At 44.0% G+C, this 17,657-nt stretch overlaps 3 protein-coding genes and 1 non-coding gene across 5 annotated transcripts; 2 read left to right on the top strand and 2 right to left on the bottom strand.

Annotated features, from left to right (window-relative positions):
- The first annotated feature begins 3,148 nt into the window (after positions 1 to 3,148).
- On the top strand, positions 3,149 to 11,663 carry LOC133911484 (K(+) efflux antiporter 5-like). Of its 2 annotated transcripts, none has more exons than XM_062353739.1 (20): positions 3,149 to 3,653; positions 3,916 to 3,959; positions 4,838 to 4,902; positions 5,000 to 5,084; positions 5,185 to 5,246; positions 5,339 to 5,414; positions 5,490 to 5,564; positions 5,904 to 5,975; positions 6,091 to 6,174; positions 6,276 to 6,344; positions 6,565 to 6,642; positions 7,062 to 7,150; positions 7,268 to 7,364; positions 7,795 to 7,848; positions 8,609 to 8,704; positions 10,162 to 10,350; positions 10,435 to 10,512; positions 10,631 to 10,675; positions 10,750 to 10,845; positions 11,220 to 11,663. In XM_062353739.1, the coding sequence occupies exons 1-20, from the start codon at positions 3,422 to 3,424 to the stop codon at positions 11,271 to 11,273; spliced, it is 1,740 nt and encodes a 579-aa protein (XP_062209723.1). In that variant the 5' UTR covers positions 3,149 to 3,421; the 3' UTR covers positions 11,274 to 11,663. The 2 variants fall into 2 exon arrangements, with proteins under 2 accessions (XP_062209723.1, XP_062209724.1); XM_062353740.1 differs by having other exon boundaries at positions 3,150 to 3,653; positions 11,232 to 11,663.
- A 501-nt stretch (positions 11,664 to 12,164) lies between these two features.
- TRNAN-GUU (transfer RNA asparagine (anticodon GUU)) lies at positions 12,165 to 12,238 on the top strand. The gene has a single exon. It is a non-coding gene; the product is annotated as a tRNA-Asn (tRNA).
- A 112-nt stretch (positions 12,239 to 12,350) lies between these two features.
- On the bottom strand, positions 12,351 to 13,897 carry LOC133911483 (uncharacterized). Its single transcript, XM_062353738.1, has 2 exons — positions 13,082 to 13,897; positions 12,351 to 12,694 (listed from the first exon to the last, which is right to left on the bottom strand). The coding sequence occupies exons 1-2, from the start codon at positions 13,808 to 13,810 to the stop codon at positions 12,659 to 12,661; spliced, it is 765 nt and encodes a 254-aa protein (XP_062209722.1). The 5' UTR covers positions 13,811 to 13,897; the 3' UTR covers positions 12,351 to 12,658.
- A 136-nt stretch (positions 13,898 to 14,033) lies between these two features.
- LOC133911482 (probable LRR receptor-like serine/threonine-protein kinase At1g12460) lies at positions 14,034 to 17,284 on the bottom strand. The gene is made up of 2 exons (XM_062353737.1): positions 15,878 to 17,284; positions 14,034 to 15,789 (listed from the first exon to the last, which is right to left on the bottom strand). Exons 1-2 carry the CDS (start codon positions 17,074 to 17,076, stop codon positions 14,298 to 14,300), a joined length of 2,691 nt encoding a protein of 896 aa, XP_062209721.1. The 5' UTR covers positions 17,077 to 17,284; the 3' UTR covers positions 14,034 to 14,297.
- Positions 17,285 to 17,657: the final 373 nt, after the last annotated feature.

Here is a 17,657-nt window from a genome sequence, read left to right as displayed (position 1 = left end):
AGTACCCTTTGGGTGAGCTTATGTGGTCACTTAAGTCGTATTGTCTTCGAGTCGTGTGGGTAAAATTGTACCCCCCAACATTGTGTAAAAATAATTCAAATTATCACGCTCTCGGTTATGAGTATGTTTTTGTCTATTTGCATCGGTCGTAGAGTTACAAATGTGAGATGGTATGGTGTGGTATGTTGGTATGGGTTTGAGATGGTTCAACTTACAATTATATTCATGAGATGGTTCCATTTACATTTATATGCAAGTTAGTGGTTATAAGATAGAAAGATATATGTGGTTAAGTATGGTGTCCAGTTGCTTACGCACATGAATTTACTTAACCTTATGGCTTGCTCCTTACTAATGACTTAATTACATAATTCTTAGAGTCGGGTTATTATATGTACCCATTATGGATTAAGTCTTGCGAGTACCTTCATACTCACGTTGCTCTTTTATGTTCTATTGGTGAGGAGGAGCTCGTGTTTGACTACTTCACGCCCATTGATGTAAGTAGAGAGAATGAATAATGCAAACTACTCATGTGGCGTGCTTTTGGGTGGAACCTAAGGGCATATGGTTTCACCTAAATTTTGGTATTCATAGATGTTAATATTTCGCTGCGTAGTTTCTATTTTGGTTAGGAGGTGATCTGTTATTTACCCTCCTAACTTACTTTTGATGTAAGTTGTTGTAAATGGTTGAATGCTTAAGAACTTACAATATAATTTAATTACTTGCTCTTTCTTAAGCTTTGTTGTGATGATATATATTGAAAAGGAATGTGTTTCGATCTTAGACGCAAAACATGTATCAGGACTACTGGGATGGTATTCCAGTTAATCATTGTGGTCATGATTAAACAAATGATCACCCTAATGATTAATTAGAATATTATTTGGATGATTCTTCACAGATCTCGTGATCACACTCCTCGTGGCCACAATCCACTTCTCCAAAGTGTCATTCTTGTCCTCACAACGCAATCAACACTTCCTTCCTTCCTTCAGACTCGATCCTTCTTGCTCTTGGAGGAACGCCGTATTTAGAAGAATTAGCAGTTGGCACAAACCGCAGCTCTCCTGGCTCAGTCTTCATCAGGTGGATCTGCGCTCCAGCCGAACATGTTTGGCCTCACAGCGCAAGGACCACATCCAAATGGCAGTTCTTCCTCCTCTAGTGGCTACCGCTCTGGCTCCCACTCTACCAAGAAGAACAAAGGGAAGAAGAAGAAGAATTCTGGCATTGGCTCTTCCTCAGGCGCTACCCCTCGCCAGTAGTCCACACCGCCGCCATCCGGCTGGCCCATTGGAGTGAACCCGTGGACTGGGTTATTCCAAGCCTAACCATTGCCTCGACCGTCCCCCACTTTGATCGGTCTGCTGGGTGCTCGACCTGGTGCATTGGGATCGCCATAGCTTTTTTCCCCCTGCCATTTTCCGCCGTGTGTTCACTTCTTTGCGTAAGTGTATACAAAGTGCAGATATGGTTTTTGGGAAAAACAAAATTATAACTGAACATATATGTTTAATATTTTGGAATTTTAGTTTGATTGCAAGTACACATGAAGTAAAGAAATGGAATACAAACTAATTCAAAATTGAACTGTGTAATATTAGTGCTCTAATATCCTACAAAGTTGCATGAAGATGACTGACCAAGTGGTTAAGGTGTTCTGTTTGGTTCGTGGGACGGGGTGGGATGGAGCGGAGCTATTCTGCTTTTTAGCTGTTTGGTTAGAATGCAGTGGGATGTGATGGTTCTGAATCAGGGAATATGCTTCAAAGATTTGGGACAGAGTCGTTCCAAAAAAAGCTGAACGCAGCCATCCCATTTCAATTGTGACGCTGACGATGGGCTCGAGTACTAAAATAGACTTGTTCCATCCCACCTACCAAACAAATATTTGATTTCAAACCATCACATCCCATCCCTAAATACATGAATAGAATCATCTCATTCCACCTTACTCTCTAACCAAACACTACTTTACTGTAGCAAAAGTGCAACATAAAGTATATGTTCATTGTTATACTGTACCTTCGAACAAGATGATGCTATTCAGGCATTTCATACTAAATGTAATTCAAAAAATGTATACCAGAACAGGTGATTGAATATCTAAGCCCATCCCAACTATTTTCTCATAATTTTGTTCCCTTCTCATTTTAATTTCTTTTATTTTTTTATCTTAACAGATTTTCTTCGAAAGAATTTGTAAAGTGAAAAGGAGAATTCTGTTCTAGAGAGAATAACTTTGAAAAAAGAAAACCGTCGAAGCATGAAAAAACAAAATCCATTCGTGAAAAAATTCCATATTGCGAAAGGAATCTAAGGCCATCTCTAACGGAGATGGTATTTTTGCCTTTTCGAGTGCTACAATAGAATAGGGTTCGATCTCAGTCAGCAAATCATCTCCAACAGAGGCTACAAACCGTATTTTCTTTTGCTAGAGTAAAGTGGGATGGATGAGGGACACGACAAATTTGCAGCCAGAAAACGGCTCCAGCAACACTGTTCACAGTGTATGTGTGTGGGTCTGGGGGAGAAGAAGAGTAATAGAAGGTAGAAAATATGTTGTCTGTTAGAGATGAAAAATAGAGGATACTGTAATAGTGATAAGGGATACTATAATAGTATTATAGGAGATGAATTTTTAGAGTTTCTGTTAGAAATAGCCTAACTTACCTATATTCCCAACACCATGTCTCATTTTCTCTCTCCATACAACAATGTCCAGTGCAGATTCAACAGTAATGGTATACGGTGCTCGATACCCCTGTGTGTTAAACTATCCCCAACCATATTCTTTTCATTTCGTTCTCTTTCCGATTCACTTCCCTATTCTCATTCCCTTTATTATTTTCTCTCATCTCTAACAACTTCTCTTCGAGAGGAATCGCGAAGGAAAAGAAGAGAGAATCCCGTCCTGAAGGGAATGACCTGAAAATTCCGTCGTAAAATGAATCGTAAAAAAAAATCATTAGAGCACTGAAGGAAAAAAAACTCCTTCGTAACGGGAATTTCGTCGCGAGAGGAATCTATTGTACGTGGCCTTTAAGTCCCGTTTAAAAGAATACTCGTCCATGGGACCACCGGCCTATGGGCCCGGCTCTCCCGCGGTGCCAGACCCAGGTGTCAGCGTCAGCGACGCGCGCAGGGGCGGGGCGGGGAGCCAGGCATAACAGCCGGGGACAGCCGTCACGCCACGCAGCAGCGACGCCTCTCCCTTCCTCCCGTCGCCTGAGTAGCCTCGTGCCGGGAGGGACGACGACTCCACCACGCCAACCAGACCAACCTATCTCCCTGTGTCCGCGGCAAAATAAATCCCCGACCCCGACGCGCCACCCGCAAATCTCTCGCCCTCCCTCTCCCGCCGACGCCGCTGCCTCCTCCTCCTCCTGCCTCGCTCGCCGCCGCCCCCGGTCCGATGGCTCCCGCAGCCGGGGGGCCCTCGCCTCGTCGGCGCTTCGCGGTCGCCTTCCTCGCCCTCTCACTCTTCCTCGCGCCGGCGGCAGCGAGGCCCGACAAGGAGACGCGGGAGAAGTTCTACGGGAACCTAGTGACCAACGGCACGCGCAACGCCTCCGGGGAGGGCAGCATCGCCGAAATGTTCGGCCGCGTGCTCGACAAGGAGTTCTCCGACAGCGACACACCTGACGGTACGACTCTGGATCTGCATTGACCCGCCAGACATTGGGGTTCGAGGGGAGAGTATCCCCATCTTCCAGTAGAGGTGCAAGGAGCGAGTTGAGTTGGACGGCAATGACTTGTCCACGAATTTCTCGCAGTTTTGGGGTTTAGCATTTGCTATGCTCTGATATGTTTGTGTTCATAGTGTAATGGTTTGAATTGCTGTCGGTTACAAATTTGCATTCTGCACTTTTTTGGATGATGATTGTTGTTTTGTTCATCCTTTTGCAGCTCCTGACAAGAGTAGTTTCAACAACAGCATATCAGATCATCAAGTAGGTGTGACTTTCCTCTCGCGTGCATGTTGTGTTCTGTTCTCCGATCATGTTTTCCAAAAGTAGTTCGTTTGTAAGTTATACTGCCGATCGACAGGACCAAAAAAACTTCTGTATAACATTTACACTTAGTAATATTAATCATTTGGAAAAGTGCAAAAGCTGTGAAGAAACCTCATGCACATCTACTATTGCATCAGATTGTTACCTTCAAGAGATGGAAGTGGGTAATTTGAGCGAATGGACGTGGAAAGGAGTTGCTTTGGAAAAGCTGAGTCGTTGGATAATTAAAATTTGCTTGGTGAATAGGTGACAATAGTAAAGTGAAGAGCCTAAATGAGAAAAATTTCTTAAACCTGCAGTGGTTGGTTGGAAAGTAAACCAACAGCGAAGGAAAGAGCTTCAATTACAAAATATTTCCCTTTCTACAAGCATGCATATACATAGCCAATGCCCTTGCTAATCATAAGAACTTCAGCCTAATCGTATCACGATAGTTCGGAGGCATTTGCTCTGTTGTCGTATGGATGTGGGTGTCCATTGAATGATGCCTCTGAGTTATGTTTTCATGCTTATGAGACACACTTTGTAAGTTTGCAGTTCTGCTGAAGTAACTTATCGTATGAAAATCATTCCCAGTCTCCCATGATGTTATTGTGGTATACATCTGCTTGCTTGTACTGAAATTACTAGGATTCCCCATCAGGCTTACTCTTAGCATTTAACTTTGGCATTGTGGGAAACAAGCTGCTCACCATATACTTTTTTCTTCAATACGGAGTTAGAAGTCTATATAGTTTTCCTTTTTAGCTGCTTGATTTGTTTTCTGTTAGGTTAGTTTACTAGATAAAGAAAATTTTATCTTTGTTTTTGTTCAGGCTGTTCTGGAGACTGTAGCTGTTATTTCACATGACAAGAAGAAGAATGATTCACAGCAGCCAAAGTATGGGTAGAATATGAGCAAAATCATCTGCTAGCATGGTTCTTTCTGTAGCATCCTACCGTACCAAGTTTCTGATTTAAACAGCGTTCTTGTGCAGTTCCCCAAAACCTTTCCAAATAGGTGATATGTTCGGAGGTCAGGACGAGAATTCTGATGACATGGAAACTGTGATAGATAAAGAGGTGTGCAAATTCACTCAATAATCTTCAATTTATTTCCTGCTTTCAAAACATTCTGTGGCTGGTTCAGTTATCAGTAACTGAAAGCATTAACTTTGTGCAGGATAATGTTTTTGTGATGTCGAATCGTAAAACAAAGTACCCGGCACTTCAATTAGATTTACGGTCAGCCTTTTCTTTTCATACCTTCACCTGTATGTGGCATATGCTATCTGCTGAGGACCTATGACCCATTATATATGAATTTGTAATTGCAGATTGATTAAAGATCTGGTGGTTATAATTGTTTCAGCTACTGGTGGTGGTATCATGTTCTCTTGTATGGGGCAGCCGGTCAGTAATTCTGAGATATTTTAGTGCGAAATTTCTTACCTCCTCGGTAGGCATGATTTATTGTTATTTTTCCAGGTTATTGTTGGCTACCTACTTGCTGGTTCTCTTGTTGGACCTGGTGGGTTGAACTTGATCAGCGAAATGGTGCAGGTAACGTGATCTCTAAAAGGTTATAAATTGCACTTCTTTCCTTGCCCCCCCCCCCCCCCCTATTTCCCCCCTTCTCTGATGTAATTTCATTTTGCTATAATTTAATCTAAGCAATTTTTGTTTAACTAAATACGGCCACCAAAGGGTTGGCATAGACATTTGAAATAACATCTTTTATGTACTCAAGGCTTGTTATTAGGTTGATCTAAAATAAGTATGGTCCAAACCTCTTCTTTCATCTTAAATTATACTTATCAGAAGATTAATTCCATTTAGTCTCTTAAGCTATGCATTTAATTGAAGTCGCATACTTATCAGAACTATTGTGTTCAACTACAGGTGGAGACTTTTGCACAATTTGGTGTAGTGTTTCTTCTTTTTGCTCTTGGTCTTGAGTTTTCACTGACTAAGGTACTCAAGAAATCCAGTGATGGTGGTCTTCAGTCTAATATTTTCTCTTCCCAACGTAATTTTGACAAATATACACGTCAAAAGGTTTCCTTACTGTGTCTGTCATTTCCGGCAGTTGAAAGTGGTTGGCCCTGTTGCTGTACTTGGTGGTCTGCTTCAGATTGCTTTGTTCATGTTCTTGTGTGGCCTAACTGCAGCGGTACTGTGCACCCAGCAATCTCTTAATTGACTTTCTTCAATGCATATTACCCTGTAATAGAAAAAGCACTCGCCTAAAAAGTAATTTTGCAACTTTTCCAGTTGTGTGGTGCTAAATCATCTGAAGGAGTGTTTGTTGGTGCCTTCTTGTCAATGTCATCTACTGCAGTGGTAAGTACATTTGTTCAAGATGGCTATCATTTAAATACTTTTTAATTGCCCATTTACAATTACATTTTGGTTGGGATGGACATTTGAGCTGGAGATTGGAGAAGGTGGTCTACTTTGGGCATGGTCCAATTATATGAACAGTCTGGCAAATTGTCATTCACATTTTAGTTAAGTATTATTTTGGCTAATGAGGATCTTTGATCTGCTACAATTCTCCCAGGTTTCCAAGTTTTTAGTGGAAAAAGGTAGTACAAACACGCTTCATGGTCAAGTAACAATTGGAACACTTATACTTCAGGTGTGAACACCCATCCAATTCATTCATATATTTACTCTTCTGTAGTTGTGATCTAGAAAAAAGTTACTCAAAAGTTGGAAAACATGTAGAGCAATTTTGTTCGGTAAAAAGCATAATCAGTAGGGATCGTTAACTCAGCAGCAGGGTAGACCTCCTTATATGGATATGAGATTGTTCTATCTGTTGTGCCTTAACCAGTGGCGGAGCTTAAAGAAAAAATATATGGTGCACAAGACATATTTACCAACCTTTGCAAGACATGACCAAGTTAACATTTGCTTAGTATTTAAGTGGTGAAAGAAATGGTACTGTACTTGCTTGGGAAGCTCCCTTGATGGAAAGCAGGTTCTGTGGGCTAGTGTTGTATGACTGTTCTCAGTTAAGATTCAGTTATGATATTTGCGTTTCTTTTACTCCAGGATTGTGCAGTTGGCCTGCTGTTTGCTCTCCTTCCTGTTCTCGGTGGTGCAAGTGGCATTTTTGGAGGAGTGATGTCAATGGTGAAACTGTAAGAATATTATCGGAATAGACAATCACAAAAATCTAAATTATCATGTCATAAACATATGTGTTAGATTTTTAGTGTCTTGAGGAATGTCAAATGTGGAATGTTTGTCATGTGCAGGTTGCTTGTGCTGTCCATATTTATTGCTGTTACATATATGATGACTTGGTCGGTTGTTCCTCGATTCTTGAAACTGATGGTTCAGTTATCTTCACAGGTTAGATCAATCGGGTTGTTCCTCTTTTGTTCTGGCTCTGAGTTTGGCTTTTCTTCGCATAGATCCTTATTCATGGTTCTGACAGCTTGGTGCCGCGTTGCTTTTTTACTCATATTACTTGAGCGTGTGTGCAGTTGTGCACATGAGGCAGTGTGGGTGTCTTTTTTTTGTGGCAGAAAAGGTTACTATAGATAATATTTTGCACAAGCACCTTGTCCACTCCACCCAGCTTGTCACATGATATGCACATCCTTTATGCTGTGCAAAACTTGGTTTTTGTCTTATTAAAATCTAAAAAGCACTTGGCTGAACGTCATATATGTTCTTCACATGATAATATGATATAATTAATGTTTTTCTGCTGAACATTTTCTGATGTACATTTGTTTTTTCTCCCCCTCACTTCTTAATGTTCTTTTAAAATATGCAGACAAATGAACTTTATCAGTTGGCCGCCGTCGCTTTTTGCTTGCTGCTAGCCTGGGTAAAGTTATTCGGCTTCATTTCTTAAAGCATATTCTGTTACTTGCTCTGGTGTTACTTTATGGGCATATCAGTGCAATGCGACAAATGCCAGTAGCGTCAAGTGCTTGTCTATGCACTGGTATAGCGTATGTATAATAATGTTTTCCCGGAGAATTATAGATGGCTATGGTTACTTCACTCCGAGTATCTGCTATTTTCATGTTGGCATCAGCAACTTCGGTTGTTGTTCATAGTTGACATTAAGACAACTAAGGCATGATTTGAACAAAAATCCCAGCATTGTGAGGGCAAGTAATTAGTTTTTTTCCTGTATGAACTAATCAATTTGTTATACATGGGACAACGAATACAATCAGCTCTTGGGTCCGTTGTGGGAATCTCGCACCAGACTCTTGGCAGCCAACTGACAATGTGGCACATTGGTTTCACAACCTTGCTGGCTCCTCAATTTCTCCAGCAGCTAGTGCCAGTTTTGTAACTCTCCTCTTCTTATTAATTCATAAGCTGGACTAGTTCCAGGTCTTTCGAAAGAAAAAAATACATGGGACAACTGAGGAGATAAGCCCATGCTAGTTTATGGTGAGTCTGACATGAGAGGGGTAACTGCTAGTATAATTGATTTCTTTTCTTTCCTTGGCTATTGCATTTGTTGTCGACTTGTCGTTACTACTGGTTTACTTACAAGTTCCATCCGCATCGTACAAGTATGCAACATTATTTATGTACATAGACTGATGTTATGTTTTTTAATTTGCCAGTGCAGTGATTATTCTGGATTGAGTCTTGAACTGGGGTCATTTCTTGCTGGCGTTATGATATCCACCACAGATTTTGCTCATCATACTTTGGAGCAGGTGGTATTCTGCATTCCGCTGACCTTATACTTTTATGCAACTATTTCACTTTACTGGGAGTCAACTGTTTTCCTTTTTGTTTCTTCCTTTATTTAAGGGGCCAATTGCATATTTGCCACTGCTTCGAACCGTTATTGCAGATTTGCCATTAAAAAGAACTCAAATTTGCCATTACAATCGGTTGAATCTCAACAAACCTGCCATTGGACTGATGCCTTTGACTAACACCGTCTAACATGGTGTTTTCACAAGAAATTGGACAAGAATGCCCCTGGAAACATTCTAACCCAGTCAGCACACTTTCTCATGATACAGGAAGCAAAAATAACATTATCATCATGCAAAATAGGTTGAAACATGGAATAAAACACAACACACATTAACCAACATGATGATAGCAATACATTTTGAGGGTGCACATCACTTAGTTCAGCCTGATACAACAAAAGCATTATTACAGAACAACTATTAAAGGTTCACATCATCTTGTTCAACCTGACATCACTACATATGACATTACGAGTACTCATCACATCACAAGTCACAAAATAGGCCACAGGTTGACAAGATTACATCATAATGCTCCCAAAAGATGAGTACTGAGGCTCCATGACACATCAAATGGATGCAGAAACAGAACCTTTCTTCCCCCTCCCCTTTCCTCTTGGCGGCTTTGCTGTCACCTCATTTGCAATGCCACTAGATGATCCACTAGTAGAGCTTTTCTTGGACCTTGACCTAGGTGCTGGACCATGTGCAGTGGATGGATCATTGCTCCCTTGTTCTGAGGATGGACCTTGACCTATCTCTATCAGCATTAAGTTTCACATTAGCTCCCTTCACATATGCCACCGCCTGCCTAAAGCACCAATCCCATCAACCACGGCTCCACCCGGCACTAATCCATCACCACAGGTCCCTTCACCCACTCTATTGTGACCGATTTGAGGTTATTTGCAGTGGATTAGGGAGAGGAGAGGGGGGATTTGGGGATCTAAGGTTCATGGCTGAGGAATTCGAGAGAGAACGAGGGGAGTTCGGGACGAGCGCCCGAGCGAGGTCAGTTCGGTTGGAGAAGGAATACAGGGGTATGGGCAATTTGGTCCTTGCATGTGACTTTTATTTTCCTTTTTTATTTGATGAATTGTTTTTGCACCTCAAATATAACAGTTCCAAACAGAAGGACAAACCAGTGGCAAACGGAAGGGATACAGCTCAGTTTTATTGGCAAATTTGCAAGTCGGGTTTTCATAATGGCAAATCCATAACAGTTCGAAGTAGTGGCAAATATGCAATTTGCCTTTATTTAAGTGTTAGACTGCTTTGGAAAGATCACACTTATGGTTATCAGTTTACTTATGTTTAAACTGGTCTCAGTTTTACACATTTTAATAATTGAATGACATTTCATTTTAGTCTCTCAACTAATTAACTTGTTATTTCTTTTCTTATTTAAGGTGGAAGCAATTCGCAACTTATTTGCAGCACTCTTCCTTGCAAGCATTGGAATGCTCATACATATTAAGTTCTTGTGGAATCATGTTGACATATTACTTGCAGCTGTTATACTGGTTATAATAGTTAAGAGTATAGTTGTAACAGTTGTCATAAAGGCATTTGGATACAGCATCAGAACAGCTTTTGTTGTAAGTATCTCTCCCTAAGTGGTTCTCCATCAGTATTTCTGCAAACATGAACTGTATTCTCACTTTCTTTCTTATCTGACCAAGGTTGGGCTATCCTTAGCTCAGATAGGAGAGTTTGCTTTTGTGCTCTTGAGCCGTGCCTCCCATCTTCATCTTGTTGGGGTGAATTATTCTCATTTCATTCATGTGTTTTCTTTCATACATATTTTCATATTTAGAATTTAGCAACTCTAGGCTGCCATGCATGATGAAAATTTCTTACTTTTTTTTTGTTTTGCAGGGGAAAATGTATCTGCTATTACTGGGAACAACTGCCCTTAGCTTAGTAAGTACCTTTTGCCTTATTATGGGACTTAGTTTTTAGTTATACATTTCTCACTTTTTTGTTCATTGCTGCAGGTAACGACTCCTCTCATTTTCAAATTAATTCCTGTGGTAATGCACCTTGGCATCCTTATGCGTTGGTTCCCCATGGAAAACAGTATGCAGAATGAGGTATGCTTTGTTACCTTCTTTGCTGACTGTGGCAACATTGTAGGGGTTAGCATGTGTTCAAATTTCATGATCTAGGACTAGATAGGTTAGGTTATGAAGAAACGTCCAAGACAAATTACTAATTGAAGATAATTGTAACTTTCACATTTGTGTGTGTGTGTGTGTGTTTTTTTTTTGGCATGAATTGAAGTACCTTGTAGGTTGGTTTATTGTTTACTTTGTTCATTGCTTTCTTCTTTTTAATGAAAACTGGGATGCTAAATTCAAATGACTGTTATTTTTTATACATATAAATCTTTTAGTAGCAGAGCCAGCCCCATATGCTCAATCTTGTATTCATGTTCTTGGTAATTCCATATCTGATCATATTTCAGCTGCCTTTACAGGATAAAGCAACCATGCTTGAAGCTCACAACCGATCACTTTAACATTGCGTAGCTTGGACATTCTTTTGACTGACGGTGATTAATTTGTGCGTTGATTCTTTGAGCATGCCGTGGACAAATTTTAGAAACAATTACACCAATTCCTTTTGCGGCAATATGGAAACATGAAGTGATGGCCAGGATTAATTGATTCAAAATTTGAGTTGTACATACTGTACATGTCAAGGTAGCATACAAGGGAGTTGTTCATACAAGGCGTTGGGCCTTGGTTTTGTATCATTCGTGCCAACTCAATTTAGGAAGCTAGATGAAATAGGGATTTTTGGTATATTGTGCTCAAATGTACTGTTTCCTCATCAGAAGATGGTGGGAAAATTGTATGTTATGTATCTGCTCTGCTCGTCTTGACTATCGACACATCCAGCTTGTCATTACACTCTCCGAGGATGGTTAACTTTGTTCGCTCTGCCATTTGTGTGGTGAACATTGTTTTCTGGAGGACAGCTTGTAACCTTCGTCGTTTGGCGCGTGCCGTTTGTCGTATCGATCGGACAGCGCCTGGAGGGGTGGTTGCGACTACTTTCGGTGCATCTGATTCTGGTCTGTGGGTGCTGGTTGATGCTAGCTCGTGATCCAAAGTTGGTGTACAATTATTAAAGTCTTGAGCTAGCTGGAGAGGAACTGGCCTGAGGTAATGGCATTTGACGTTTTTGTGGATGATTGTCTTGCTTCAGCGGGTGCTGCTGGGCCTTTTCTTCTGGTAACTATTGCTAGGCAGCTTTGGCCACGATGCGTTCAGGAATCTAGATATGCGACAGCGATGCGTGATTTGAATTCTTCCGTTCGGGCAACAATTTTGTTCGGTACTAATACTCATGCATTCCAATGAATAACTCTATAATTTTAATCAAATAGAGCGCCTTCAAGGCGAAAGCTGGAATAGCTCAGTTGGCTAGAGCGTATGGCTGTTAACCATAAGGTCGGAGGTTCGAGCCCTCCTTCTAGCGAATTAATTTTTTTCACAAAACAGTCTCGTTTTTCTTTTCTTTCGAGATTAGCTCTGGCTCTGATGCAGAAAACCTCCTCCTTTGTCTACTCTGTGTTCATCAGCAAAATCCAATATGCTTTTTTAAGCTGCTCGTGAAAAAACTCACTAGTTCCACGTTCAATACCTGCTTGCTCCATAAGACAGGAAAGAGAGAGGATAAAAAGACAGGAAAGAGAGATAAGAAGATTCACACTTCTTACAAATTTTTGTGCAAAAAAATAAAAACAAGTCCAAACTTTCACGACGCAACAGTACAACACCAGTCACCGGACAGCTCGACTTTCTATTTGCGAACACGCCACTTCGCCAAGCTTCCTCCATTATGGTTTGACATGCACTCTACCGTTTGTCCATGTGCAGCAACCCCGGAGCCGTGCAGCTAAGAACACACGATTAAAAACTTCTTGATGAGCTCCTGAAACACCAGAGCAAGAGGAGGGACAAAGCACTGTCATTAACGGAGCAGCTGTGGTGTCTGCATCATACAACTTGGACAATTTATAAACATCTTCGGTGCCAATGAGGGGAAGCATCCGTGGGTTGCCTTAACGGCAAATGCAAACCTAATGGGCCCCATTCACATAACGATATGATATGAATTTGTCTGATTATGCTGCACGATGTGGTACTTTTTTGGTTTTTAAATGAGTAATGCTAACTAACCTATAATTTGAAGCAGTGAAGAAGAATGACAGTTACAAGTTTACAAATTCACAAGCTTGCTTCTGATTATTGAATGAAAGGTGTTTCAGATTTACTGATGTAGATAGAACAAAGCTGAATGTAAACTGTAGAGCATTACCATTGAGGAGAGGCCCTTCTTCGTGACATCAACTTGCAACCCTTGTCCGCACCTCAATCTCCGGCTTAGCATCATAAGCTCCTCCAGTGTCGTCACTGTGCTCCTCGGAGGGCTCCAAGAATTGGTCAGCTGATCATCGTCATTGGCTACCTCCCAGCTTTTGTCTGAAGGTTCCCGGGGAAACTGAAACTTGGTCAGCCGATGCTCATCATTGGCCACTTCCCAGCTTTTCTCTGAAGGTGCTCGGGGAAACTGAGACTCTTGAGCTGAAGTGTCACCACTGGAGCTGCTGTAATCTTCTGTATCTGAAAATGAGTACCAACCGTCACGACGGCTGGAGCCACCAATCCATGCTGCTGCACCAGAAGTGTCGTTATTGTCTGGAAAACCAAATGCTTGTAGATCAAAACCAAGCGAGTATTCCTCCTCGCTTTCGACCACAAAAGGGTTCAATGAGCGAGAAGATGCTGAAAAGCCAGCATGATCAGATAGCACATGAAAGGGAGATGCTTCTTGTAGAGGATTCCCAGGCTTTTCTTCCCACTCGAATGGCACACTAGCAACAAGCTTTGTCGGGGATGGACATGCAAACACCGATGGCACAGGCTTGGAAATGACCCAGTCCCTTTTCGGCGCACCAGGTTTCACCTCCCAGAGAAACGGGACTGTAATCTGCTGCTTGACGCGTTCCCGAGGGTTGAATTCAGGCAGTTCAGACTCCCCCTCCATTTGAGATATTTGGTTTGGAAATGAAATTTGTGTAGTTGCAGCATAACTTGCAGGCCCTGCTGTTATATGTAGGAGAACTTGTGGGTTAGATGAGCTGCACCTGCATCACAATGCTCTTGTTCAGCTGTTCCTTTGCTATACCTGCAAGCTAGAAACACAATTAGACAGTACCAACTCCTCTTTAGCTCAGACCATGACGAAAAAGGTCCTCAAATCACACAAATTGTTTTTGCATTTGCATTTGCATTTTCCGTATTAGAAAGAGCTACAGGGTACAAAAACCACAAAGATAAAAAATTCTAAACAGGGTTTTGGTAATTTGACCAAAACAATAACTTATTCAGCAACAAATCTAAATACAATTTACAGAAGAAACTGGGGGACACAATAAAGTATAAGAAAGAATGTAATCTTCATCTGTTGAAAAATCAGAAAATGCCCTTCCTGTTAACCTCCTATGCTGCTGCTATGTCCTGACAGCAGAAGATCACGAACTACTTCTAACAGACTCCAAGAACTGCACCACCTCTGCCATGCTAGGTCGGCTTGATGGTGTGTTGGAAGTGCATACCAGACCTAACTTAAGCACTTGAACCAATTCGGCTTCAACAAGTCCTCTAAGGCTCCGATCAAAGCAGCCCGACGCAGTTCCATCCTCCAATACCTTTCTTACATAATCACGCAGAACCACCGCTGTAGCCACCCCAGGGCTGTCTACTGGTTTCCGCCCAGTCACAATCTCAAGCAAAACCACCCCAAAGCTAAATACATCGCTCTTGTCGCTATATCTCAAGCTCTGAGATGCTAGCTCCGGTGCAATATACCCAATGGAGGTGTCAATTCTACTCAATTCAATGCTTCCTAGAATCGGCAGTAGTTTACACAATCCATAATCAGACAACTTGGCCTCGTATTTTCCATCTAACATTATGTTGGAGGACTTGATGTTGAGATGCAGGATCTGTGGCCGGCAGTCATGGTGAAGGTAAGCAAGTGCTCGTGCCGCTCCAAGCGCAATGCTGAACCTCCGTTCCCAAAACAGCTCACCTCCACCACCTCTGCTGCTGCTCTCAGAAAAAGCATGACGGTTCCCATGGAGGTGGTCATACAAGCTCCCGTTGGCCATAAATTCTGACAGAAGCAATTGCATTGAGGATGACCAATAGTAACCCTGGAAAGCAACCAGATTGGGGTGGCTGAGGTTACCAAGCTGGCCCATCTCATGCTCAAATTCATCCTGGTCTCTCAACCTCCCGAGTGTCACCAATTTCTTCACAGCAATGGATAGGCCATTTTCGAAGGTGGCTTTGTACACCGAGCCTACTGACCCTCCACCAACGAGGCAGTCTTTGTCAAGTAGCGCCTTAGTTCCTGCCTCCCAATCTTCATACCTTGAAGGCAAGCTCTTGCTGAAAAGCACCAATTTTCCGATGATCGCATTTGAGCCTGGAGATGCAATTGGTGTGCTCTCAGACACCAGAACCTCCTCCTCTTCCTTCCCGTCTTCCTCATCTTTACCCCTTCTTGTATAAGCCTTAATGTTCATCGCACAAACAATACATACCCCGATAAGTATGAGGGCCGCAGCAACAATGACAGTTATAACAGACACACCCAATCGTTTCAGCCTCCGGTGCCCCCCACAGAGATTGTTCAACGGAGAGCCGCACAGACGGGGGTTGCCCCAGAAGGCAGAGGGACCAAAATTCTGCAAAACTGGTGCAGAAGGGATCATGCCGGAGAGGTCATTGAAGGACACATTAAAATGTTTCAGGTTAGAGAGGTTCCCAAGGTCTGGTGGGATTGGCCCAGTTAGTTGATTCTGCGAAACGTCCAGAAGGTCAAGATTTGTGAGCTGCCCAAGTGTCGCCGGAATTCCCCCATCAAGCTGGTTGCCGTGGAGATCAAGCATCTTGAGGTAAGTCAGGTTGTTGAGTGTGCCTGGGATTGCTCCTTGCAGTTTGTTGCCGGACAGGTTCCTGTATTGATTCAATTCAGCTAGTCAGTACATGGAAACACTGAACAACAAACGAATTACAGTCGTGTGAGTACCGAACAAATACTCACAGCTCAAGCAAGAACTGGCACTGGCTCAGGGATCCCGGAATCTCTCCTGTGAGAGCAAGGCCGGCGAGGTCAAGTGTGACAAGCATCTCAATTCCTCCAAGCTCGGGAGGGACTGAACCGGAAATGCCCGCATTGCCCGCGAGACGGAGCACGGAGAGCGACCGCAGTGTCCCAATCACAGGTGGTATATCTCCAGCAAGAGCATTCGCCCCCAAATCCAAAACCCTCAGGTTGCGGCAATTCACCACGCTCTCCGGCACCGGTCCCGTGAGCCGGTTCCCGGACGCGTCGAAATATGAGAATTTGCTGCCGCACGTTGCAATGTTGGGGATTTCGCCGTCGAAGGCATTGGAGGAGACGTTAAAGTAGGTGATGTTTACCAGTCCGAGAAGGGCAAAGGGTGCCGCTCCGGAGAACTGGTTGCTCCCGACGTCGAAGAGATCAATGCTGCCACAAGTGCTGAGCTTGCCGGCTATATCGCCGGACAGCGAGTTGCTTCGGACGGACATGTAGTTCATCTCCGGCGGCGCGCAGACTCGGTCCGGGAGCTCGCCGGATAGGCGGTTGTAGGAGAAGTCGAACCCGGCGAGCCGCGAGCAATTGGCAATGCCGGGCGGAACGGGGCCGGTGAGGTCGTTGTGCGCGAGCGAGAGGTACCGGAGGCGGAGGCAGGGGTCGAACAGCGCGGCGGGGATCTCGCCGGAGAAGGCGTTGTAGGAGAGGTCGAGCAGGCGGAGCCACGGGAACGCGCCAAGGAACGGCGGGATCTCGCCGGAGAGCGCGTTCCGGCTGAGGTTGAGCTTGTGGAGCGTGGGGGCGAGCGCGCTGAAGCTCCGCGGGACGCCGCCGGTGAGTCTGTTCCCGAAGAGCGAGATGGACTCGAGCGCCGGCAGCCGCGCGAGCGAGGGCGCGAGCGTCCCCGCGATGCCGGCGCCGTGGATGCGCAGCCGCTGCACGGCTCCGGAGGACGTGTCGCAGGTGACCCCCGCGAAGTCCAAGCATGGGTCCCCCGAGGGCGTCCAGGACGCGAGCACCCCGTGCGGGTCCGAGGTGATGGCGGCCTTGAACTCGAGCAGTATCCTTCGCTCGGCGTCCGTGGCCGCCTCCACCCGCGCGCCGCCCGCCCAATGCAGCACCATCACCACCAGAAGAGCCGCCGCCGCCGCCGCAGAAGCCGCGGCCCGGGAGGAGCGCCTCATCGCGACAGGCCGCGCAGTGCCACCTCACGCAGCAGCAGCATTACCACGAGCTCGGCCGCGGTGGCCACTGCCGCTGCCACTAGTGGTAGTTTAAGCAGCCGTTAACTGCCACGGCGCCGAGTGAAGGACTAGCGAGTTGTTGGCGGTGGGTGGCGTGCGTTATGGTGCGGGCGGTACCACCACACACCAGGCGTCCGGAACCAGTTCCTTCGACTTTGCTAAGTGAACAGTACTGTAATTCGTGAGAGAGTAAACAATAACCTATACTGAAATACTATCGCATGATGAGTATTATTTATGAGAATACTGTACTGATTTTGTTGTAGCACCAATACTATCTATAGTGGTCGGTGTACTTCCAATCCAACGTATCACGGTGAAGGCAAAATTATACTAGTATTGTTCACCTCTGACTTTTGACTTTGTTTAGCACTCACTAGTCACTATGCCTACGCTGCATTCATTAACTTCACTATGCTTGCGCGCCCGCGCTGCACTCACTATGCTCACGCGCTGTAGCGCATCGGTTGGCCCGGGTCTGGGACAGCAGGGTATGCGTTAGGTCGTGGGGAATTGGATCG

The sequence above is a fragment of the Phragmites australis genome, chromosome 3 (genome assembly GCF_958298935.1).
Source record: "Phragmites australis chromosome 3, lpPhrAust1.1, whole genome shotgun sequence".
Lineage (NCBI taxonomy): Eukaryota > Viridiplantae > Streptophyta > Magnoliopsida > Poales > Poaceae > Phragmites > Phragmites australis.
This window is presented reverse-complemented; position numbering and strand designations above follow the sequence as displayed.